This window comes from Falco biarmicus, chromosome 6 (assembly GCF_023638135.1).
Source record: "Falco biarmicus isolate bFalBia1 chromosome 6, bFalBia1.pri, whole genome shotgun sequence".
Taxonomy (NCBI): Eukaryota; Metazoa; Chordata; class Aves; order Falconiformes; family Falconidae; genus Falco; species Falco biarmicus.
The window spans coordinates 57,853,068-57,879,739 of NC_079293.1; the positions used below are offsets into that span (position 1 = coordinate 57,853,068).

Consider the following 26,672-nt stretch of genomic DNA (forward strand, 5'->3'; position numbering starts at 1 on the left):
GCCTTACGGTGAATGACCATTTTAACGCTGTTGTGAATCAAAAATATTTATCCGAGTACCAGTAAAGTACATATGCTTCATGTTGCAAGAACAAGCTTTTATTCTCGCTCCGAGAGAAAGATTACTCGTAACTGTAATTTTCCTCTTACTTTACATTAAGAAAATTCTTTCTGCCATTTCACTCAAAGCAAGGTTCACAGCATGCTTGTTCCGTTTCATGCATAATTGTAGTTCATTTTTTCTTAATGCCACCTCTGTATACCACAAAACCACTAAAAGCCAAGAACCAAAGACTTTAAGCCATTGTATGCCTTTGTCTTACTTGGACAGAAAGAAAAAAACAACCATGAACACTTTAGCAATATAAAAAGGGTGCATACACAAATGATGTATATGGACTTTTGACCTCCAGGAACAGGTTGGTCAAAAAAGGATGGGGGAATACATGTCATTTGTTACTGCTGAGAGAAGCATTACTGCCGAAAGAAGGTCAGTTGTTTACTGGTATTTCTTAGCCTGTTGTCGCAGTCTGTCTTTGAGTGAACTCAAAACACAGCTCTATTTTAGGAGATACTATACCACACATGCACAAAAAAAAAAAAAAACCAACCAAAACCAACCCAGAAGCTCCCATCTCCTTAGTCATGTTTCTAAAATACGATATTGCTGGAATTCTCTTTTAGAGGAGAGGCATAGGTATTAGTCAGGAGAACCTGTAACTTAAGCTGCATCCTTTCATCTTTAAAACGTACTAAAGTCTGTGAATAAAAGACAAAGCATCTGTAACAAGTTTCTGAATGCATAAATTCCTTTATTGAAAATATTGTGATAGCACTGCATTACATATATTCAATATTCATAGTTTCAAGGGTCACAGAATTTTGATTGAACAACAGTTTTGAATATAGACCACAGCGTTTAGATATGCTCTGACAAGGATAATATAATGGAGTCAGTTGTAAGTAGCAATAGTGAAGTGTACGTAAAATGTTGAACTTGGTTGTTTTGGGTTTGTTTGGGTTTTTTTTTAACTATTAAGTGGTCTGCTCTGCCACCATTTAAAAGAGCAAACAGTATTAGATATTCCTGGTATCTTCAAAGCATTATGCTGCTAGCAACTTCCAAAATATTTTACAGCGTTACCAGTAAGAACTTTTTTTATGGCTGTAGTAGAACACGTAGAAGGGAAGTGTGAAAAGCTCACATGCAGCGTGTTACAGGCTTACTGTATATAATAGCACTGGGGTTTAGATTGTGAAATTTCTGTGCAGGATTAAGATTTAGTAATGCTTTTGAAAGAAAATCACTTGGCTTTTTTTTCTTCTTCTTAATCTACTCAAAACGGGAAGAGCAGTAACTAAATTGAGTTGTACTTGTCAGTTAATACTATTCCAAAATTAGACTGTACTGTTTTAATGCATGGAAGCACACTACTGTTTCTAAAACCTGCTTTTCTCAGGACAATGACACGTTTGAGCCCAAGAGCAGGACAGCATCCTAATGTTGGTTGGGCCTGGACTGCGTAAACAAAACCGCAACTTAATGGGAAAGCAGAATTCCTTAGCAAACAGTGAAGATTGCCAGTCCTCTGTCAGTGTCTCCCTATTTACTGAAATTTTTATTTTGTAACATGGAGTATTCTCTCTTCAGCATTGCAGGGGGAAGGGGGAGAAGTATCTGATTATTTCATGAAAAGCAAAGAAAAATATTTAGTTGCCTGTCAAATCCTAAACCAGCCTGCTGCTTCAAGTCTTTTTCAGGAAGATCATGTATATAATTGCTAAGAAAAAAGAAGTGTTACACTAAGATAACCTGGCCTGTTAGGAAAATAGCATTCTTCTCTAAATCTTGATTGTATTTTCTCCTTAACAAATTATTAAATTTGTAGAGAAATGCTCATAAAAGCACAGTGGGTGGCTTATTTTGAATCACTTGGTGGTGATACAGAAAAACAATCCTCTCTTAGAAATGTCCTTCGTAAACAGTCTAGGGCAGATGCTCAGAGCATGCTGTCCCAATTCTGTTGACTGCAACAGAGCTGATACAGTCTATACCAGGTGGCAGTTTGCCCAGTGTCTCCATACACTGCCAAAATAATAATCTATTAACAGGGATGTGGCAGCAGAGTTAATAACAAGCACCATCTACCTTCTCCCTCATCTCAGAAAAAAAACCAGAACAGAATTATGCACTCAAGTGTTTCTGCCAGAAAACAAACCCTCTAATCAGGGTAAAATGAAACCCAAATCTCATTTACAAAATAAAAATATAAAAATTAACTTCAGAAATCAAATAAATTGATTCAGAATAACATCAATGCATAAGAAACCTACCTGAATAGTAATTATTTATCAAATTGATATTTGAAACATAAAAAGAAAAAACTCATAGCTAATAAAATTAAAAAAAAAATCTGCTATACAATAACAATAAATAAAAAGATTTTAAAAACATGTTCCCTTAAGTGCTGTGTACACTGATTTCTGATTCTTTTCCATGGCAAACAGTATGCTGTAGATTTTGGTAAAGTAACCTTTTATTTTTGGTTGGCATTTGTACATTGAACATAAATACACATGGAATGTACTAGATAGTTACAGATTTCCCACAGGATCTTTTTCACAGTTACAGAAAAAGTTTTCAACTTATACACCATGAATGTTTTCATAAGCCTCATATTTTTGATGGAGGAGCGTTGGAGGAGGAAGTAAAAAAACACTTCAGACTGACCTCTTACTGTTCTGTCTTACTGCCTCTCAAAACCAGCTCTGTTTTTTCTTGGGTTGCTTGGTTGGGGTGATTTTTTTTTTTTTTTTTTGCGTAGTCATGCTCTGGTACAAACTTCAGGAAAAAGCGTGTAACGTTTGAGGCAGCCTGCACCTTCTAGTCAGCTTTTAAGTGCCTAACGGATCCAGTCCTTAAGGCAGTCAGTATTTCACTCAAATGTCCATACTTCTACATCTTGTATTATGAAATCTTCTTTCTTAGATAAGATGTCATTATTGAAGGTGCTGCAGGAGTTGCTTCGCCCATGGTACAAATCTGCATCTAACCATAAGCCAAACCGGCCACTAAAAAGGAAACACACATCATATTTCAGGTTATATGTAATAGTAAAAATACTGGACGATGTAGAAACAACCAGAGGAGCGATACAGAGGACTCCAGGTAATTCTGAGGACATCTTAGACTGAATGTGAAAAGCTCAGTCCTGGCAAAGCGCTTGCCAATAAGCTCGCTGAGCAGTCCCTTCACTTTTGTTTGCACCAGCAAGCAGGGCAGAGTGCAGGACCAAGCACGTGCCCACGACCCCCCTGTGCTGTTTGGTTGTCTGCACCGCCAGCTGTGGCCAACACCAGGGCACAGATGTCAGGGTCCCTTCCTTGGCTGTCTGGATGTGGGCACGGCCCTTTCTGGTTCAGGAGAAGGAGGGATTTTTATACACTCCCGATGCAAACCATGTCCAATGTCCCACGGTGCAGCCTGCAGTCAGCTTTCGTTAGTCATATAGACTTAGCCCTTGATTTCATACCCACTGATCTTTGAAACTTAGGACCTGTTGTAAGTACTGTCTGTATCCCTGCCCCGTGCATCAACAGAATAACGACAATTTAATATGGACCACGTGAGAAACCTTAGAAGCTGATGGCAAAACTGCCATTAGAGATTATCTTCCAGTGGCAAACCTCTTCAGCAATGAGACATATATATACCCAAAACATCTGGTTTCTCCCTAGCTAAAAACCCCAACCCCACAACAAACCCTACTTGCCTCACTCTTTTCAAGCAATGGAAATTGCGCTGCGTCTATAGCAGAAATCAGATTGCTGAGGTTATCTGCCCTAAAGAGTTTAATAGAAGTTCAGTCATTTTACTAGTTTTTCTTGCAACTACCATTGCCCCTATTCTCATTAAAAAAAAAAAAGAAAAGAAAAAAAAAGCCACTTTATTTGAAAACCAAATAGTCACTCACCCTCCACCTCCGAGCTCCAGAGAGCTGGTGTCTCCGTTGATGAAATATGTGTTCTCTCCACTCCACTTGAATACCTAAGTAGTGGAATAAACCCCAAACATTTGGCCTGTAAGGATTCTTGTGTTCTAAAACTACTGGGGACTGACTCTTAGTAGGTATTTCTTGGTGTAGATTTATTTTATTTTTATTTTTTTCTTGAAAGGGAAGGGGAAGAGGTAATAGGTAGAAAGTAAAGGAAAAATACATATTTAGAACTATGAACAAGGCCCCCTAATCCTTTTTAAAATTCTGCTTGCATTTCTCAATCAACAGGCATTCTGTTAAAAAGGGACAATGTGTTCAATATTGAAAAATGCATAAGCCATGAACAATAAGGGGTATTTCAGTAGCACTTGTATCTCTGGTTTGTTGTCACTGTGATCCTAAACACATGTAAAACTTTACCCCGTTCATGATATCACTGCCTTCCAAGGCGAGTCTTTGACAGTCCCACTCCTCACTTCTCTCTCCCTGCTTCCCCCTTCAAGTCACTTAAAACCCTCTCCTCACCCTTACAGACTGTCCTCTCATCACTTCAGATAATATCAACCACTATTGCTTAAACTTAAAACATTGCATTGAAGCAACAAGTGATTACCTGCATCCATCAACAGCTGGCACATCTAAACTCAAATACGCACTCTTCATAAAAATCTCATATGTTTCAAAAGCACAACCCAAAAATCTTATTTAAGAAAGTGAACACCCACTTACCTTGAAATTTGGACTGAACGTGTATAGGAATGTTTCACCAGTGCCATAGTAATGGTCACTAAACTTGAAGGGATGTGTAGCATATGCTCCAAATATCTGTTAGAATAAACCAATTGAAGTAGTTGTGAGAACAGTGCAAAATTCAAGAGAAAAACCACCAAACATTTCAAAACGCTTTCTAAAGAACAACTGAGCTGCTGTTTCATGTTAGAAGAACCAACTAGTGAAGTACATCAAATGAGCAAGCACTCCTGCAAATCTTTTGTAACCTGCAAATTAAAAGCCAGATGACAACAATGGCAACAGGAACGCCGACTCTAGGAGCTACTGAAGTACCAGACCTCCACAGAGGCATCATTTGTGACAGCTTGTTAAATAAGATACCTACAGAAGATACTTCACGGGCACTATTAAAAGGAGCACTCATTGCAATTATAAAGCTGGGGGGTATTTTTATTAGTGCTGATGTACTTTCCTGCCTGTAAGTTTAGTTTAAGCAGCAGAAAATATAAAAGAAAACACCAGTATCTTACTTGGTATGATGTCACTTTATGGTATGACTAGCACTTTATAATGATTACTTTTTATAACGTTGCCCTTTCACTCCAACCCCCGCAGAACAAGCATTCCTTACCTGGTTGTCCATATCCTTGATGACAAGGAGAACTGGACTGTCGAGAGATGCCGATTTACGGTACAGAGTCTTCAGGCTAGTCCCATGCTCCAGTGTGCTGTATGCAAGCCGCCACGGATATCCCTGCACTCGTGCGGGCAAGCGCCGGGCAAGCTGGGCAACGAACAGGGGGAAATTGTTACATATTCAACAGGTTGAGTCACAGGTGGTACCACTGAGTACTCCCTTTCTGCAGGGGCTTGTGAGCCAAAAAATTGCTGTCAAGGGAGCAGCTGATGCCAGCTGCTTAACATCTCTGCCACATGCACGTGGCCTTGTACTCTGAGCCCAACAGTCTGCATTCACATCACCTGTGAAAGAGATTTCAAAACTGGCACCCCCTCTCTGAGCATCAAAAGAGTTGCCAGTCCTCAACATCACAACTCAGATCCCAAAATTGCAAAACATAAAAACAAGCTTTCCAGGTGAGCCAGTGCTGCAGCAAACAGGACCTTGCACAACATACTAAGTATTTTCCAAATTCTTAAAAAGCATTGGTATTGCCTCCAGAAGGAAAAATATCCCACACTCGGCAAAGAGAGCACCTAGCCATACCTGCTCTATGTGCATATTCTCCAGGAGAGCGCTGTGATGCTTTAAGACAGGCAAAGTATCATCATCATCATCTTCATAGTAACTGCAAACGCTCTTTCGTCGTTTGGCTTCTTCTACAGTAATGATCTGAGAAAGAGAACAAGCGTCCAACCTAAAGCATAGCTCTTACACTGTCAATCCTCTGTTGAAGTAAACTGATTTAAAACAACATACTCTCCAAGCTGTGACACTGCGGAGCAAAACCCACTATATGGGATGGTTATATCATGCACAGGCAGCCTTAACGAAATGGGGAAAATCTTAACAACTGTCAAGGTGTTTTTGAGACAGCATGGCCAGAATTTCTTCATGCCCTGGTGACCTCCCAGAGCTGTAGAGTTCTTTGGGATTAATAAATATTGAGGTAACTAGGTGACATCAAGTGGTTGGTTTCAGACATACCTGGTCCCATGTCAGAAGGCTAAAGTGCACCTACTTCTTCCAAGGCACATTATTTGCATCTGAACTAGATGTCTTGGTAGGAGTCTAAATGAGGAGGACACAGAAACTTCTTTGTTTTCTCTCATGCAGCTAGTGGAGTAAATTATTTTCTTAGCTGCTAATGCATGAGAAGATTTAAAAGTTTAAAATTTCACTTCTTTTTATTAGAACAGCATAATTTTTCTGGTTTTCTTTACTGACTCAGACATAGTTTTGTGTTTACAAACTGAAACAGAAAACATATAGGAAAGTAGTAAAAAAAAAGTAAATCAACTTGAACAGATATTTTAAAGTTCTGTCTTTTAGGAAATGTACTAAGCAAGATTTTGAGCATCCAGTTTACATAAGTTCTTGAAAATACTATTCTGAGAGTCAAGGTCAATGCAAATTATCAAACAGCTCTTTGGAAACTTCTATTTATTCCTTTGCTTAAGGCTTTATAAAGAAAGCACACTGTAATATTTTAAAAGGTGAGTCCTTATAGATATTTCTAACATCAAGTTTGAATTTAAATACTTCTAGAACGAAGCAAGGACATGTCTCCAGCAACTACAGGTAAGCCATACTACCTATAAATCTGGAAACAAAAAAGAGAACGCAAGTCCATATAGTTAATGCTTGTCTATAAAAGGACTGAGCAGTCTACAAGGTGCCGAGAGAGATGGGACAAACCCTGAACCCCACACAACATGGGCAACAAACAGGAGCCCAAACGTGGCACAGGACAGGAGCTCCCAAGCTGGCAGCACCCATGGTGCCCAGAGCTAATCGCAGAGGGGAGGACGCTGTGTTGCCCCTTGACAGCAGTGGTCCAGGTGCCCTGGCTCCCAACAAGCTGCTGCTGGGGTGCTTGCCCTCCCAGCTGGCACAGAGTATCACCTGGCACAGCTGGAAAGCTGCTAACCCTTCAGTGAAGCTTGGGGTGCTTAGTGAGTGACAGGAGCCTCAGCTCTGCATGGCACTGGGAGGTGAGATGAGGCACACTGTGACTGGCTGTGGGGCTTCAGGTGGGGCTCGGTTCCACCATGGCAAACAGGAAGAAACAGCAAGAGCTCTGAGATAGGGCTGGTGAGAAAGGAAAGGGGAACCAAGGAGGCCCAGCCACAAAACATATGCAAAACCTTAAACTGCCTTCCTTCCATAAGCATATCACTGCAGAGGTCTTATCTTGGAGCAGGAACCCCTACATGTGGCTGCAGAGCACACCTGCACCACTGCCACGCACCTCCCTGCAAATATGGCTCCCAAACGACTTTCACATTACACGTGGATAAAGTTTTGCATAACTGCTCCGCGCTTTCACAATCACTGCTCGAACTTGCAGAAACTGTCAACATTTGAGACAATTGCCAAGAACTGCCTGCACACACCTGCCCCACAGGCGAGAAGGTAAATGCACTGGACTGACTCCAGGTGCAGACTGAACCGTACCCCAAAGCACAGAAGAAACTTTTCATGAAGACCATGGCTGGTGAGGAGTTTGCTGTGAGTAGGACAAAGCCCTAATACCGTCAGTCACACCTAGCATCTCCAGTGCGATGTAACACAGCTGCTGCATGCACTCACATCCAGCCTGCGTTCACTTGCAGACACTTGGAGCAGAGCCCGGGGCAGCCACCCTGAGCTGGGAATCTGGGCACTGACACTCCAGTGCACACAGTGGGGTTAGGAAAAGAGAAAAGGGCAGGACCACAGAGCAAAATCTAGCCTGCGGAACTAGTGTTGCTATGTGCCCCTGTGCACCCATATAAAGTACAAGTATTCCTGCCAGTGATACTGCAAGAGCGGCACATCTGCACCCTACCCCTCTGGCCCAGGCTCGGTGGGATCCGGTTCTGGGCCTTCTCAGAGTGCAGAGGATCCTGTGCTGGAAAATTTTTCATATGGCAAATTTCAGGGAAGGTTTGTACTGCAAAATTAAGATAATTTAAAAACAAACAAGCAAGCAAACAAACCGTTAAAGAAAAAAAACTACTTTTTTTTTTAATGAACATATTTTTTATCATAAATCAAAAGTACCTAACTCCTCTTTCAAAGGCTGTTCTCTAGGAATAGTCTCCCCCAGGACAGCAGGGGGGCTATCACAGCAAATCAACCAGTAACAAGTATCTGTAGCAAAATGCGACCAAACTCACAGACATCGGCAACCACTGAAAACCTATTAATGCAGTTTAAGTTGCAAACTGACTCCAAAGACAGACAAGCCCCACTCTTCAATGTATAGATACCTCCTCAGTCTCTAACTGAAGCGTGTATTTGAATGAAGTTCAGTGTCAACAACTGCAAAAAACCAGGGATCTGCAAGATCAGATATTTACAGACCACACAAAAGCAGAAACAGACAAAAAGAATCAACCACTACAGTAACTGGATCTACAAAATCTTTTAAAGATTTTATGGGACTGAGAAAGCAAGCTACCTGGGGTGGAAATATCCTGTTACAATTCATTTAAGTGGAGAGAACGTTTTTTACTAGCACAGAAGTGTCATATCATTCATGCAGTTCAAATAGGGACACAGTTCAACATACCTCCACAAAAGGTTCCCCCTGGTCAGGTCTGGCACAGTAAAGAATGCGAATATTCAAAGGCATTTGTTTGCCTTTCATCATCTACCTGCTTATTTTGCAGTATCCACTGTAATTCCCTGTTCTAGTGGCAAGAGCTCTTGCCCACAAGCGTAACAGACTACTATTGCCCATGGCACGTTGTGACAGAATTGCTTATATGCTTCTCTACAATCACACTTTCTGTTTCCCCACAATGGAAAGTGAAACTTTCACAGTAATCATGCCCAAATTTGGACTTTCCATAGAGATTTCCTGGCAGACCTACTTTAAATTTGTAAAGCCTGAATATATTACAAATAAGAGAGACACACCATTAGAAGCAGTTTCCAGCTAATTCTTCTCCCAGTACATATTTAGATAAAACCATAACAGACAAGTTCCCAGTGTGGCCAGATCTCTCCCACCTCTGTTCTTTGGATCACTGGTCCTCCTCTTTCATTTTGGTTTGATGAAAATGGTATGCAAATAACAACTGAACAGTGAAATCTAGTGCAATAGATGACTGCACTCAGCTCTGAGCAAAACAAGGAATGAAGACTTTTTTTTTTTTCCCATCTTGCAGTTCACAAAGCACCAACATTAAGAAACTATGAAACTGCAAAAATAAAAGCTATTCGGGATTAGAGGTCATGTTGCTACATTTCAAATTACAAGCCCCACTCCTGAGCTCTGCTTTTGAACAGGACAACATACTTTGAAGATAGAAATGCTGGGGGGCGGGGGGGAAAGCAAGCAGTAGAATTGTTTAAGAAGTTTATGTTTACGACAACTTATCAGAGCACTTTTTAAATCACCATCCAGATACTTCCCACTTAAGGATTCTTTAATTTTTTTTTAATTTATCCCATATCCTTAGCACAGCAAGTGCTTCAGCATTCAGAAATAACCATTAAAAATGCATGCAAGCTTATTTCCCTTAGAAACTACACTTTGTATGCCTAAGGGACAGATAACACACACAGGCATGCCAGGTTGTTAAAACAGATTGCAAAAGCCTCCATATGAAAAAGCCAAAGTTCGAGGATAAAACATATCTATCTTACAACTAATACTCAAACAGTATTACTGCGTGTGCCTGAGAAGCAGGGGTCTGGCACATCACCACATACCAATCCATTTCAACCAGCACACAGGAGTCTGTTACTTTTAGCATATAAATACAATACAAATTTAGCAACACTGACAACATATACCTGTATAGTTTTGTAAAAGGCTAACATCACATAACCAAAATGTTTACATAACTTCTGCTGGTTACACACCAGAGAGCTCCCAGCTGTTTGCCTGCTCTTTCTAGGGAGAGAAGAAAGGAGAACTGAAGGAATAGAAGTACATTTGTGAGATAGATACAGGCCTTGAGGAGTCTTCTGTAACACTTGCTGCTTCATATAAAGAAACAGCATAAAAATAATCAAAAAAGAAGTGCTGAGCTTCTTAACAGAGGATGCACATTTGATATGCACATGCTTCACGTAAAGGCAGAAAGCACTCACCTCCCAGCTTTTAGTAGTGGGCTCACTGAAGAAGTTGTCTATCATGTCAAGCTCCTCCTTTTCTACCACAACAAAACCTTGCTCTTTGGCATCTTTCCCATATACTTCTGGTGACCACTGAACAAAAAACGTGTACAAGTGATCCACCCTGTAAAAAGAAGAGAAGGAGACAACTATGACAAAGATGGGGCAACCACGCAAAGAGGATACCCACCACACAAGGCAATAGCTCCCTCCACCTGGCAGCCTGAAGCACTTCAGGGTTTCTCTACTTTCACTCCCCACAATACATTTTTCTCCTCCCTTTGCTATACACACAAAGCATCATGGTAAAGTAAGCGGCTTGTCCAGTCCCACAGAATTAATGTTAAGAAGTCAAATTGATTGGTATTAGGTGATACTCACAAAAGTTAAGCCCACAAAAACCCTCACTTAGTTTAATCTCCTGCATAAAACAAGCCGTAAGAGATTAACAGTAAAGTCTACATGACATTTCTAGATGCTTTTTAAAAGTTATAGAGGCTAACCATGAAACAATTCTTCATTCCACTAGCATAATGAAAACAAGCAGTTACTGATGGCTCTGCTAATGCTACAGCTCCAGCACTGTGTGCACTTCCATAAACACAGTCAGCTCTCAATCACTGTCTTCAAAGAGATGTTCTCTGATAACATCCATAACAAACAGTGAAACGATTTTTGAAGAAGGAATTTATGTAGTACATTAAAATTAAAATGAACACATGCAATTTCAAACAGGAACATGACAGTGGATCCACTGTACAAGAAGCTGAATTACCAGCAGGGAATAATAATAATAATAATAATAAAAAAAAAATCAAACCCTAACTAAAGAGGGCAGATAGACAGTAAGCACTTATGACACTGGATCCTTCTCCAGTTATTCACCAGGAAGTTTTGTCCAGCAATTCCTTGATCAACACAAAACAAGAAAAATCTTAGAGAAATTCAGACATTTTCCCCCTATATTTCAAGTTACTTCTATTTATATATCTGCACAAATAATCTTAAAACACAATTTCAGCAGTGGGATTCTGTTTAGGGTCACTAGTATAATTGCAGAAATTTTTCCAATCAAGCCTAGGTTTTTTGTTCTACACTCCTACAAACAAGGGCTGCAGTCTGATGTCAGTTCTCACTACGTAAACGTACAGCCCTGTAACTGTTGCCCGCTCATGATAGCTACAGTAATTCGCAGTCGAAGTGAGATATTTGGATGGGCTTGACTCACTATGGCCTCAAGAAATTTGGATCCAATTTCCACTACCCTCAGAAAGAATAAAAGATTGACTTTGCTTGATCATGAAATGTCCTCTTAATCATGACAGAGGAACAAATTAGCACTGCCATCAGTTTTGACTCTTCTCCTCTCCACATTCACAAACACTTCTGTGGTACATGGCTAACAGATGTTCTATGAGTTTAAAATTTTTTTATCACCTAAGAGCTGTACCTGTGAAACACTTTTAATATATACAACCAAATACGGTTTTAGTACAATTGTCCTAAATTTGCAAACACCCAACACCAGCTCCTTCATCAAGGCAGCTAATGCTGATATTAAAATAAAATTTTAGCTGCTGCTCATTCCTCTGCAGCACCACACACAGAGTAGAGATCAAGGTTTTGGGATAGTTCTTGCCAATAATTGCCTGGAAAAGGCTAAAAAAGGGTCACACTCCCATTGCCAAGAGCTCCCTCCTCCTTTGTAAGAAGCCACATGACTGCTTACAAGTTTGCATAGATCTAAACCCAATGAACTATAGAAGGAACTTCTAAAAGCTGTAGCATCTCATTTTAGTCAAGATCTTTTCTTCTAACTGCAGTTTTCCCACATCAATAGGCGCCACTCAGCATGCCCCACTCCGTTCGCCCACAGAGGCTTCAGAAAGAGCAGTATAATCATCTCTTTGCTAACTAATGTGAGTTTTAACTGAAAAAGGCATTTAACTTGACCACTGTGCATTTTATGTGCAGTAGTCCTAGTCTGGAAAGCTATCTACTTATTTCCTACAAATCCTTATGAAAGAACAATAAAACTAGTGGTTGCTGCTGTCTGGCTAAGATCAGTTTGAAAGCACATTCATGCAGGTGGGTAGAGGAGAGCAGCACACTCATCTCAGAACCACAGAATATATCTAGGTTGTAAGGCACCTCTGGATATCACCTAGGCCAACTTATGTTCATAGCAGAGCTAACTTCCGAGTTAGAGGAGGTTGCACAGTCTTGTCCATTTGCAGTTGTGAAGATCTCCGAAGAGATTCCACAACCTCTCCATGCAACCTGTCCCATGTTTTGTTTCTCTTCTATCTTATCACAATTTCCTCTGATGCATGCACGTACATTCTGAGAAGTGTCTAGCACCATCCTACTTTTTTTTTTCCTCTTCTCCCTTTTTTTTTGTGTTCAAAAGGAAGAAGGGAATAACCACCACAGCTGCTGGCTGTGCTCTTCCTTACAAGGGGCAGGAAAAAGCGAAGTTTGCGTTACTGCAAAGGCATATCACTGACTTACATTGAGTTTGCTCTCAACCTCCCCAGCTCCTTTTCTGCAGAGCTACTCCCCAGGCCACCCATCCCAGACTGTACCAGCGCAGGGACAGCTCCACCCCAGGCACACAACTTTGCATTTGCCTCTTCTGAACTTTCTGACATTTCTGTCAGCCTATTCCTCTGGGCTGAGGTCCCTCTGAACATCAGCCCTGTCCTCCAATGTATGAGCACTCCCCAAATTTGTCCCCCAAAATGACAGAGGTGTGTTTTCTCCCAGTTCTTGTGTCACTGGTGAAGGCCTTCAGTACCAATCCCTAAGGAATACTACTTGCACCTGGCTACCACTCCGACTAGCTATCAATGCTTTGAGCCCAAAGGTCCAGTCAGTTTTTCACCCACCTGGTAGTCTACCTGTCCAGGTCACCTCTCCAATTTGGCTGTAAGGACACTATGGGAGATTGTGTTGAAAACCTTACTAAGGTCAAGGTAAAACAACGATCCCCTGCTCTCTCCTTGCTCACTGAGCTAGCAGTCTCAAACAGAAAAGTTATCTGGTTGGTAGAAAAACAATTTGCCCTTTGCAAATCTGATAGCCATTTCTGATCACTTCTTGCCCTCCATGAGCTTGGAAACAGTGTCCGTAAGAACTTGTTTCATAATTTTACCAAGAACTGAGGTGAAGTTGACTTGCCCTGTGCTCCCACAGATCCTCCTCGATTTTTCTGAAGATGGTTGCAGATTTGCCTTTCCAATTACTAAGGATCTTCCCCAATGATCATAACCTTTCAAAGGATGATAGAAAGCAGCCTTGCAACAAGATAAACCAACTTCCTCAATACACTCAGAACATTTCCTGTCAAGCCCCTCAGACCTGTATACGCTCAGTTTATTTGAAGTAGTCCATAACTAAGTTTTCCTTTTGGACAACAGACAGATGCTAAATAAATCCAGACACTCCAGATTTAAGGAGCAGCAGCATAAAATAAGGAACAGGTGAATGCAGAAGTGAGGTCATTCTGAAAGGGGATGCAGAGCATCCCTTTGTTGTTAATAAAATTATAACCTTATGTTATTGTGGTAATTCCCAGCTACCAAATCGAAGAACCTTGAGGCAATTTTTAAATTGAAAAACCACTGCTTGAGGAACTCTTTTACAGCCAACTTGACAGCTGCGAGGAAATTTATCCTAGAACTCAATAGCTGTTTTGGTGATCACGCGCTTATGGGTGTGTCATGCACTAACAGAGAAACATCAATAAAATGTGAAGTGCTTCAAAATGAACAACTTCAGAAACCTGAAATTAATAATTCCAGAAAGAATTATTCAAAAGGAAAAGGTAACAGGAAACTTTTTTTTTTTAAAAAAACAAACTAGGAGAGAGAAATCGAAAATGAAAGATGGGACACTGATTAAAAAGGGACTCCCCCAGATTAAAAGGAAAGTGAATATGTTTACAAATATGTTCATAGTAACACAAATGCAGAGGGCACAAAACAAATGTAAAAGGAAAAGTTCACAGTGAAGGATATACATTCACTAAAACACTGATTTTTGATAGTACAAAACATGACACAAAGATCATGACAGCAAAGTGACAGAATCAGTGTAAGACAAAAGCTTTGTGGAGTATTTATGCCACCACATTGCTTAGTAAACTGGGCAAAATCAGCTGTGTGTGAATGCATCCAAACAGAGCAGCACATGCTGAAGAACTGTGAGCAGAGGCCGTGCGTTCAGGATGGTACTTTACTCTTGGCAGAATGACCCTAGAGACCTGGGATAATAGCTCTGAATTTTGGAGCAATTGCTCTGCACCAACACACTGATGACAATACTTGGTATGATCTTTGAATGTACCAAGAAAGTAACATTCAGCAGAAGGAATGAGATTGTGTTTAGTTTGGCGTTTGACACCAAATACTCTGCTCATCTCTGGTGCATCATTCCAAAGTCATGCTCAAGTGTTGCAGCTTCATGACACAAAACCAACTGCTGTACAGCAAGATGCAAAAAGAGCTATTTAGCTTGCAGGAGTGATACCCTGTGATAGCCTATGTTAAGAGGAACTGAATCCTGGTAATACAGACACAACGACAACCAGAGACCAGAAAACAGAAATAGTAAAGTAGGTATATAGTGCACTGAAAAAGAGCAAAGGCAATTATCAATAAAATACATCAGACAACTTATCAAGTTACAGTTGATTCTTGAGGGGGAACCATAATTGCTTTTTCTTCTAAGAGATATACTTTAATTTAGGAGGTCCCAAACTGCCATCATCACCACCACCACCACCATTTCTGTTGATAATGTAACAATATCTGACTTTTTTTGAGGGCAGAGGCAAACTAGTTTCCCATAAATTAATGTCCTCAGGTCAGTAACAGCTGGGAGGGGGGCTAGTTCCACATCTGTGTGTTTGGGTAGTGTGGGAGGGTTTGTGTACCCTGTGGTACACGTACAAAGGCTCTAAGTCCAACCACAGCTCCTGGCTTAGTAATAGGAATTAATTCTGAGTCTTACAACTTCATTCTAAACATGCCTTACTAGATGATGATCCTTCATGAATCTTATGAGGGCTAAGGCATTGTAAGCATTCATATGCTTATATAAGCCTATATGAGCCCTCATTACAAGATATAAACTACAAACAGGTTTTCATAGGTTTCATCTGCATAATTTGATTTCTTATTTATCAGGGGTCTAGAAGGACTCTATTTATAGAAGGCTAATTCAAAAGGAGTCTAAATCTAAGCTTTATGCTACCTATTCCATGAACAGGAACATGGAAGACTGACCCTTCAGCATCAGGACCATCTTAATCATCATCTCTTTATGCAAAGTCCTGCATAAGCACATGGAAGCATCACGTAGGTATTGACTCCAGCTAGTTGTGCTACAAGCTCTTCCAGATCTCAGCTTCAACTGTACTAACTACAGGGTGTTAGTATCTAGGTGCATAATAGGAGTCACAATCACCCAACATCTTGCTCTACAAAAGGAAACCCCACAGAAAGCGCTAACAAACCCCAAACCAAAGCTTACCCAACTCCCCAAACCAACAAAACCAACAAAGAAATCAATGGGGTGGGAAGATAAGACAGAAAAAGGGAAGTGAGGCTCAACCGCTGTTACTTTTCCTCCTTGAAAATCTGCCTGTTCTCAAAATGGAAACTTCCAAAAAAGCAGATGCACTCTCAGCAGCATGATCTCAGTGCAATGTCTTTTACATCAACATCAATGCAAATTATGTGTACATAAACCAAGCCCATCTGACAAATTTATATTATAGATAACCAATGAGATTTAATTCTTGACTGAGGAACTAGTCAATGCTAAAATGAGGAAGTTATTTGTTACAACACATGTTTATAAACAAAGAAATTCTGCATTACTATCTCTGTCCCTTGAGGAACAAGACCTTGAGGAAATCTGCAACATACTGACCTACTACTACTCCTCAAAATCCACTAGGGTGGAAAATCTACATACCATTCAAACATAAATCCATGTAGTAAAAGCATGCACAGACTTACCCTCTAATACTGTAAGCTATACCCATTGCAAGACTTCTCAGCGAAAGAATAAATCTATTAGTCTCCAAAAGCACAAGTGCCTTTCTGCTTAGCTGAACCTGACAAGAAGCTGCCCCAGACTGAGTCATCTTTATATAAACAACTCAAGATGCCCATCTTCCCCATTACGTGCTAAGGTGAGCACTGCTGTGATCAAGGAGGCAGAGCAAGGCAGCCCTATAGTCACTGATTAACTCAGCTGCGCTGTGCATGTCATGGGGTGATGCACACCAGGACATTCTCAGCACCTGGGAAGTCACATAGGAAGAGAGACGACCTACAACAGCCACAACAGGCAAACACTTAAGACTTATTGACAGCCTTTTTTGAACAGCATCAGCCTAACAGCCTTCTCTCTGTATTAATAATGTTTCCAAGGGTTTCCATTTAAAAAAAAAAATTAAAAAACCACAAAGTTTTAAAAGATAAATACATCCCTCTCCCAGTGCAGGTTTCCTGCAGCCTGCCACAGCTAGGAAAGCAGCAGCAGTCTGCAGATGGAAGAGGAGCTCTGCTGGGAACGGTGGGTTATGGGGCCCAAGCTGAAAATGGAGACATTTTCGGAACTGATGACACAACCTGTTTTAACAACACTAATAGACCATGGAAAAATGTAATTAAATATAAATCAGAGGAAAACTTAACTTACGCAGTGATTATAGGCATGCACATCATTTTTTTCACAACCTCAATCCAGGTTTGGTTGGTTTGTTGTTTGGTGTTTTGTTGTGGTTGCTTTTTTTTTTTTTTTAATTACTACAAAATGTTAAAACGCTGCACAAGCTACTGAGACTGCACTGGACAAAGTGTTTTATTTATGCTGCTTTATGGACAAAGAGATTAGAGTGTTATTATTGATAATTTCATACATGAATATAAATTGGATTCCAAATGTTTTTAAGCTTAATAAATTATTCTGATACACTGGTCAAAAATACCTTACAAAGCTATCCCAAACAACCTATTGCCCATGACACCCTCCAGACGCCACAGTGATAATTATATACTATACAATACTGGTGCAAGAATATCATTAGCCAGTAGGAAGCAATGTATTTTGCTTTGGGAAGGCATCTGAGAGTTTGGAGGAAACACTGACGTGCTGGGCAAAGGCATATCTTGCATTAATATGAAGGAGTGGGTTTTGCATTTAATTTTTGGCCCAAGTTCTGCAAGATCTTTTATACACCTCTGCGGTGTTAAAATAGGTGTGCATGAACAGCATCACAGTGACCCACTCTTCCACTACGTCCACAGTAATTTTGGTGAAGATCTGAACAGTAGCCCCGACATCAAAGATCTGGTCTGTCAGCCAGCATGGCCAAGTGCCGATGCAACAGCTCACTGCAGAAATTACTTTTTCCTCATTCTGAAGACTGAAGTATAAATCAGGTGTCAATACTTCAGTTTATATATGGGTTAAGTCCCTTTACTATTCAGAAAAATTTCTGCTCATAAAAAGACAAGTAGAGAAGCTGTTTTCCAAGTTTGTTTTAAGAAGCTTACTAGATTTACCTGTTGCAGAGCAGTGATCAGAGATGACCTTAGTTCAGCTCAGCGGCTTTATTCGGCATTACACTATCCCCAAAGCAATAACTGACCTTGTGTTATATTACAGCATCACTCCAACTTCTTGAAGTATTTACTCGCACTTCAACCTAGAATCTTCTGAACCCACCCTTTTGCAATCCCTGAGGAGCCAAGGACTGGGTTCAACAGATAGCAAGCAAACCAAAGCTAACTTCAGCTACACTCCTGATGGCCACATTCCAGCTGGATTAAACCTCTCCCTCTCCTCCCCTGGGTCAGCAACTTTCACACTACTGGTCTGCTCAAAACACTAATTCCTAAAATACAAGAAATTAACACTTAAATCAACACACACTCTCTACACATTTGAAAATAAAATTAAATAATCTGGAGAATTATTTTTAGAAAAGAAAATATTGACTGCCTCTTAAAGAGACAGCTCTGAGAGACATCACAAGTTCAGATTCTTCCTTCCTCATACCTAACTCACCAGACGTGTGATCACCAGTTTCCCTATTTTGGTTTGTCAACAGACTGGAGAATTGCTCTGGCTGCCTTCTAGCAAGAGAAGGACCATGGATTTGATTCCTCACAGCCAGTGAAAATTCTTGGGTGATTTATATGGAAAATCACAGGCCTTCACTTTTTTTTCCTTTGCTGTAGTACTATTTATGCATATACATCTCCAGGCACATAACACCTTTAAATGGATTTTATTGTGAAGGAAGGGACATTTTGAAGGCATAAATGCCCCACTCATTCAGCCAGGGGTGTCTCCCTTTTCCACTTGATGCCCTTTGCTCATGTGATACGCCTAGTCTTTTAGCACTGGCACCTTAGTGGATTCTTTGCCTCTCTTGCCACTGCTCCCCTTTTCCACTTTCCCTCACTTCGTAGACTACAGCTGATCATCCCTGTGTCTTTATCTTACGTTAGGTGCACATATATCCTATTTTATCTTCAAAGTGGCACCTGATCCATTCTTCCTTCCCACTGGGAGCCATATTATACTAGCAACAAGCACTGCTTTATCTCTCTGGCATGCAGCGAAACAAGGGCACCTCTCTCCTCATCTCAGCATCCTTGCTGTATTTCACACCTTGGACCACAGAGAAAAGTCAGATTCAACTCTAGGAAACACTACACATTAAAAAAAAAAAAAAGCACAAACATGTTTTCGTGCTAGGCATTGCAGCTTACCTTTCTCGAGGAACAGCAAACCAGTACTCTGGTTGCTTTATCTTTTTACTGTACTGTTGAGACATGGTGGTGCTCTGAGATGCAAAGGACTTTCTCATGGGTTTGCCTACTTTAATGCACAGAAACATTGGAGGAGTCTTGCTCTTCTCCTCTTTTGAAGGAAGCATATCTGAATGAGAGACAAAAGAAACGGGCTGCTTACAGGGAAGTACAGGTACTGTAGCTGATAAAACATTGTCACAACGATTAATCATCTTGTACAAAGGAATATTGTGAGACACCATACACAGAATTACACCTGACATGCCATTCAATGGTTTAATAAATCCTTTTTCATCCTGAACTGTGGCCATTTATTCCCATTTCATGACAGTCTGTTACCCTCCTCAGCTGTACAGCTATGTACACAATAGCCCTGTAAAACAAACTAGTAAGATGATCAGGCTGGGTGCAAACTGCAACATGAAGCAGGCAAGTAAAGGGGACAATGTTTGACTGGGTCCAGGAAACCCATCCAGTCGAAGGGTAACCCTGCACACACATGCACAAAGCCCAGTGAGTTCCTCAACTCCAACAGTAAGCCAGCCACACAAAGCCCTTTTGTCTGCACAAGACAGGGTCAAGCAGAAGAGCGGGTTAGAGTTCCTTAAATTGCTAATGTGACACAAAAATTGCTTATTAAACTACAGCCTCAATCACACCAAAGTTGCCTCATTAGTTTCAGGAGTACTCCTACAGCCAGTTTTTCCTCCCCCTCTCCCAATGAGAGCAACCACCCAATACAACTAGCAAGATATAAACCCTTGCAAAAGAAAAAAATAGTAATTTTAAGAGCAACTGTTTTTAAAATAAAGACTTCCACTCTAATCATCCCCCACCACCCGATACGAATCAGGGGTATGTCCATTTCATTAAACTACCAGGAGAGAAGCATCAGCATTCCAGGATGGATTAGTGCTTAGAGGCACTGGGCTGTAGCAGAGAGAGTAATATGTGTACACGCTATCTAAACCGAGATTTCATTTTGTTATATGCTTTCCAATAACTGTCTGAATTTTATTTATGATAACACAGTGACCAATCAGGACAAAATGATCAGTCAATAAGACACTATATTCCTATTTATCACTTCTTTAAGGGTTTCCATAGCATGAAAGACACTAGACATGCAAATAGCGTCAAGAATAGTTTGGTACCCCCCTTTACAGCAACGTACAACTACTTTGGATACTATCAGAAATCCAGCCATGGACTTCACTGAAGCAATGAAAGTTACCAATACGGAGTGACAATTCCCAGGCCAAGAAGTGACCCTGTCAGAATTGCAACTGGGTGACATTTCACTGTCCTTCGTAAAGCCAGTAAACAGAGGTGAAGATTATGTAACAGTGATCACTCAATATGGAAAGAGCACACAAGCTACTTATCAAACTAGGAGCTTAGGGAATTTAAAGGGTTTTTTTTTCTTCTAAATAGCAGATAATATAAAAATATAATGTGTAAGAGGAAAAAATAGACCAGGTACTATAGAAAGAGACAATTTTTAGAGCAGAAGACTATCAATTCAGAGGTTACCGTCATAATGCTGTCCAAGTCTCAGAGGAAACAAGGATAACCAGAGACCTACCTTCAATTGGCACTTGAATTTTCTGCAGCAGCCACAGTCTGATTTCTGATTGATTGTCTAACTGCGTTTCTTGACAGGTCTTGTCTATAGCTGGTACTAACGAAGAGTCCACAGACTCTTTCAGATTCTTTTCCTCTGCTGCTGCTGAGCTGAGTTCTAATGAAGGTGCTTTCCTTTCAACACAGCAGGAATCAAGCTCCATACTTTTAACTGTATGGACTTCCTTAGCTTGGGACTTTGAAAAGCTAAGTGTAAGGTCTATGCCAACTGCTTTATTGTTTTCACCTTTCTGGATTTCAGCCTTGTGTAAGTCTTCAGATGACTGAGACCCATTCCCATCTTTATTGAGGTAAAATTCAATAAGTTTATCTTTCTCTAGCTCTTTCTTAGTGTCCAATGCAGTCTCCACCTTACCTGTTGGGGAACTGACACATTTGTTTACTTCTGGAACAACATCTTGCTTTTCACACAGCTCTAAGTCTAAGTCAGCTTTAGGTTCAACACTGTCCTTTTTTTCCAAGGAATCAACTGTCAAGTGCTCCTGGGCTTCTGTAGTGGGTTTGGTTACCTGCTGCTTAGTTCTCCCCAACTCCCTGGGGTCAGCCAGCAAGCCTTCCATTACTGAGATTTTCCTGTCCAACCCTCTATCCATACGAGATGACATCTTTTCCACCTTAATGAAGTCATTCTCTCCTTCTCCCAAAAGGGATTTTTCTTTGGTTTTGATATCTGAAGCATTTTTTTCCCCAGAAGGCTCCTTGGCACATGGATCCACAGCAAACTTTTCCAAACATTCAGTGGCAGTGATGTTGTTGGAAAACTCCAGTGACTTTGATTTGATTGAGCCTGTACTCTCAGATGACTGAAGAACTTCAAAATCAGCAGACTTTTCCTTATCTGAAGGCTTTATCTGTTTGGCACCAAAAGCAATGGATGGATCCCCATTCTGCTGCCTCTTTTCCTTGCTAAGGGATTTGAATTTGCTGAAAGGATTGATATCTTTCTCAGATGATAGGTCTTCCCATTCTCCTGGCCTGTACAGAGGACAAAGATCCTTTGGTATGTCACTGTCAGGGAAAATGATGGATGTACATAGGATGTTAAAAGCAAAATGGAAACAGAAAAAAAAAAAAAAAGGAACAGAAAAACTAAATAATGTACCAACTTAACTTAGGCTCTGAAACTCAACAAAAAATTACTTTCTCCAAAATAAACATACACCAGTGGAAATAAGTGATTTTAAAGAAAATAGAGAAATATGTGGAAAGGATAATACTGAAATAAAATGAGTAAATCACTTGGTAGAATATGCCAGATGGGTGAAGAAATGGTACACATGTAATAACAACGTGCAAGTCATCAGAAGTTCAGTAACTGAAAAACCACAGAACATGTATTTAGCTGCTGGAATGTCATTCATACTATGTTAATATTGTTTATTTCCCACACCTGAAAATGAGTCAACTTCGACAACCATCCATGCTTCCCTAGTCATTACAAATGTATTTTTGAGAACACCACAAATTGGAGATAAGCCTTACCCTGTTTGAACATGTTTACTGCAAAACAGTAACAGGCAGAGTTGGGCTTTTTTCCTTTTCTTTTTCTCCATTACTTAAATCTACTGTTTGAATGCAGACATTCCCAGAGATTTCTTTTTAAAGCAGGACAATCATGAAACATTTCAAAATGCAAAATTCTTAAAAATTTAACAGCATAGAACTCCAGCTCTTCATTGCTGCTAAGAAGTCTGAGGTGAATGAGAATACAAGATTCTCATAGTTTAAAACTTACAAAGAAATTATTAAACACTCTAGTAATGAGCATAACAAATATCTGGAAAGTTTTTCTTGAAATGAGAAAACTGAGGGAAGTAGATGAATTTCACTGATCAAACAGGTGTTTACCTGTAAGAACAAAACTTTGCTTAGAACTAATACATAAGCAGTGCCTTGACTACACATAAACAAAAATAGCCCACCCCAGAAAGTCTATTGTGTATTATAAATGATAACTATTAATGCATTTCTAGTTTTGAAGTGGAAGCATTCCACAGCCTGGTATTTCTCCAAGTCCTGAAGATGGCAGTTAATGTGCTGTTATCTTCAAAAGTTTTAAATATTACTCTCTGAACATTCCTGGTAACACAACTAATCATCCAAACCTAGCTCTCTTCACTTCCACTGAAATAACCCTAGAGATGGGTCAGTGCAAGAGCCCAACCATGGCATGCCACCAACGCCTTTAATTACTGTTTTTTTTAATGATCCCCTTTGCACTTTGGTTCTCATATTCATGACACATTTCTCTTTAGTGCCACTGAAGTGTTCTAAAAAGGAAGAACAGCATATGTGAACCATTCCTTTGCTGGCACTTTCCTCCTGCTTTTTTTTATTCTGCTGCATTAAGACTCTTCCCTTTCATTCACCTCCTCTCCTTTTCCACCACCCTTACTGAAAATCTGTAAACATAAGTTCAGGGAAGAACACTCCTTACGATGGCAACGCATCTTTAATCTTCATGTGAGAGATGTCATTGTAGAGAGCTATTGAGACAACCTCCTCCATGGGGCAGATGAGCCCATATTCTTCACAGCCATTCTCAATTACCAGAGGATCAGACTTATGTGGGTCAAACATGATATTGTTTGGAGTTACTATCATGACTCCTCCAACTACACCCTAAAACAGGAGAAGGAAGAGTTAGCACATCACTTATCATTCGGTATTAGATTTTAGGCTACTATCCTAAAAAGAAAAAAACTCTCCTCTGCCTCTTTATTCCCCATCACACAATGTTTGCTAACAAAACATCTTGGTTTCAAATTGCATTGTCAGACATTGTAAGGAGAGCAAAGGGAAAAATTCTATTCTAGATGAAGCCACCTTCATTTGATACATGAATTTATATGCAACCAGCACACAGGAAGGCAGTCTTACTCATGGAAACATCAAGGTTACCATGCTAAGCTACATCACAGGTCCCCTTGACTTGATCTGGTCTCCTAAAGATACATGCAAAAAGCTTCTATATATAGGGAACCAATTTGAAACAGCTTCTCCCCAATCTAGAAGCAGCTTCTACCACGATCCAAGCATGTTTTGCACAGCTTTAGATAACATCTCATTCTTCAAAACATGCTCTAGCAATGGATTCGATAAGAGGGTGCATCAGCCATTATTCAGCATCCAACCCCTGGCAACAGACTATTTTTCAACGTCTACAAAGGAGATTTCCAATGTCTCGCTCCTGCACCCTTTCTTCCAGACAAGCTACAGAATTCATGACACCAACTCAGAAGTTGTGTGTAAATCATGACATCTGACAAATAGGAGCCACAGGATCAACAGGAGTGACCTGCACCGCAGATACTATTAATTATCCAAGGTCATCTGCAAGGCAAGCCAATGCAGGCTAACAAACAGGCAGGTAAAGGACCACAAGCTTGGTTTATGTTTTTTTTAGACCAGGGAAATGCTAAGCTGATAGTTTGGCACAGGCAAGTGAGTACATGTGTGCCTGCTCCTTTGTAAAGCGAAGTCCGTATGTATTTCCCATTTGCTTCTCTATGACTCACGTACACATGCCTGGTCTGCGTTTGGATGGCAGAATCAAAACCAAGTGCAGAGGCTTCTCCCACAGGTATATAACTAGTTAGCCAGAAAAGCAATACATCAGTAGGCTGTATTCCTACCCAGCCACTGCAGGAAGCAAGGCAACAAGGGATTTTAGCTACACTGGCAAAAAAGCTGCCCCAACTTTGATTGTTCTGACTGCAAATTACTTTTTCAGTCCCGCAGCCATAAAATAGGCAATCTGTATCCTCTGCACCTAGCAAGTATCACATAACGCGGCAGTATTGCCCTAATTTACATGCAAGACACCAAGTAGTCCTCTATTACTTTCTACAAAATAGCAGACTGAAAAATTGCAGCGTGCTTAAATAAAGTCTACATCCACTCGATGCAAAAAGAAGCCAAAATCTGTAGGTGTAAACATATCCATCTTACAAAAATCAGAACTAAGGGAAAAATGACTAAACTACAATGGTTAGCATGTATCTCCAGTGTTACAAGTTCCAGAGGACTTGAAAACCCAAACATGCAGACATTAACTGAAACCAGAACCAACAAGAGTAGGTATATCAAAGCAGACTGTTCAAGACAACAGTGCCTTGCAACCTTGAGAAGAGGGTCAAAATACGGCCCAAGCTTTGTGCCTTCGCTTCTGAAACATCTGCTGTAAAGTTTAGGATTGCAGTCCCAGTGGGAACATGTACATTACAAGAACACTTGCATGAAAAAGAAAGAATAGGTTGTAACATGCAATATTTATCTTTTTATTAGGGTTTGCATGGCATTAATTAGCAAGTGCAGAAGCAACATGGACATATTTGGAAACTGCTCTGGAAACAGTTAAAATTTAGCTTAAAGTCATAGATTAAATAGATAGGCATGTACTCATTTTATAAAGCTGTTGCTCAACTTGATGGAACTGGACAACTAACCCGGACATGTCATAGTTCTAAAGTGCAGTTTTGTCTGTGTATCTAACAACACACTCTTAAACAGGTAATTCTGGTAAGACATGGTAAGGGAATGAAGATGAAGAGAAGAGCTATTCTTTCATAAAACAATTATCATAACAGATTAAACAATTGAAAGAACAAAGAACAAAATGATACAGCATATTACCACATTACCAACAACAACAGTGATAAAGCCACCATTTACATTTTTTACAGATGTGGAGCGTTTGACCCCTCCAGCAGTCATCTTCCATTTATCCAAACAGATTTTGCTTTTAAAGAATCTCAAGCAATGCCCAAAAGCCAGTTTCACCTACCTTACCATCTGTGAAGTAACGGCAATTCATTTTTAAAAATTTGACAACCACAGGCTCATCCTCTTCTGAAGTAGAGGACAGCACTCTCTCAACTGGTTTGAAGGCCTTTCTTGCCAAATCAGCATCCTTAAAAAAAGAAGGAGTTCAGTAAAGAGCAACAGGACCAGAATCATATACTTCCAGATTCTGAGCAACTATAAGGTCAGGTTCAATCAACTACTCTCCTTTTGCTTAAGGAAGAAAAGTAGTAGTCATGTACATATGTACGTACACTTCCCGCAGTATCTTGTATGAAAGAAAAACCTTGTAACATTACAAAAAACCCTCCATACAAATAACAGGCAAGAAATTAAAAAATACCAAGACAAATCAGCTCAACAAATTTCAATGAGGAGCTCTCATTAAGAGAGGGCCAGTCCTGCCACTTCATCTGCAGTAAAGATCTCTGCAGACAGGGCACTGGTGTGATTCCCCATGCAGGTGGCACAGAGCGTCAGACTAAAGTTAAACACAGTTGTTCACTCCAAGGTTCTCTCCACTTTACTTTTTATTGCTTATGGATTTGAAACGTATAATCACTTTAACATCAGCAAGTGGACAGCTAAACTCCCTAAAACTATATAAAACCATCATGGCCAGTCACCCTTCTAAGGAAAATGAAAGGTCAGCTATGCCAAGGCCTTTCATAAAGATTAAATCCTGCAGTCTTGTCTATATAAGACAAGTCTATATGTGGGTACCACCGTAATATGCTTAACTACAAAGAAACTGACTGCTCAGACTAAACTAACAGCCTCTGTGCTTAGGGATCCCAATGCAGGATCAAGGCTCTGGATTGCAGAACAGCATAAAAATCTCCAGGGTGAAACAATAAATACATTTTTC

At 40.2% G+C, this 26,672-nt stretch overlaps 1 protein-coding gene across 12 annotated transcripts in view; it reads right to left on the minus strand.

Moving 5' to 3' along the window:
• Positions 1-2,518: 2,518 nt before the first annotated feature.
• NCOA7 (nuclear receptor coactivator 7) overlaps positions 2,519-26,672 on the minus strand; it is a 98,793-nt gene continuing 74,639 nt past the window's right edge. For 9 of the 12 annotated variants that reach the window (XM_056342753.1, XM_056342752.1, XM_056342754.1 and 6 more), the window contains 10 exons: positions 25,788-25,913; positions 23,439-23,623; positions 20,943-22,009; positions 19,316-19,484; positions 10,497-10,644; positions 5,955-6,080; positions 5,361-5,513; positions 4,727-4,822; positions 3,974-4,047; positions 2,519-3,071 (listed from right to left, as the gene is read on the minus strand). In XM_056342753.1, the coding sequence (XP_056198728.1) occupies positions 2,936-3,071; positions 3,974-4,047; positions 4,727-4,822; positions 5,361-5,513; positions 5,955-6,080; positions 10,497-10,644; positions 19,316-19,484; positions 20,943-22,009; positions 23,439-23,623; positions 25,788-25,913 (2,280 nt within the window). In that variant the 3' untranslated portion in view covers positions 2,519-2,935. The other 3 variants (XM_056342751.1, XM_056342759.1, XM_056342760.1) reach the window with 3 other exon arrangements.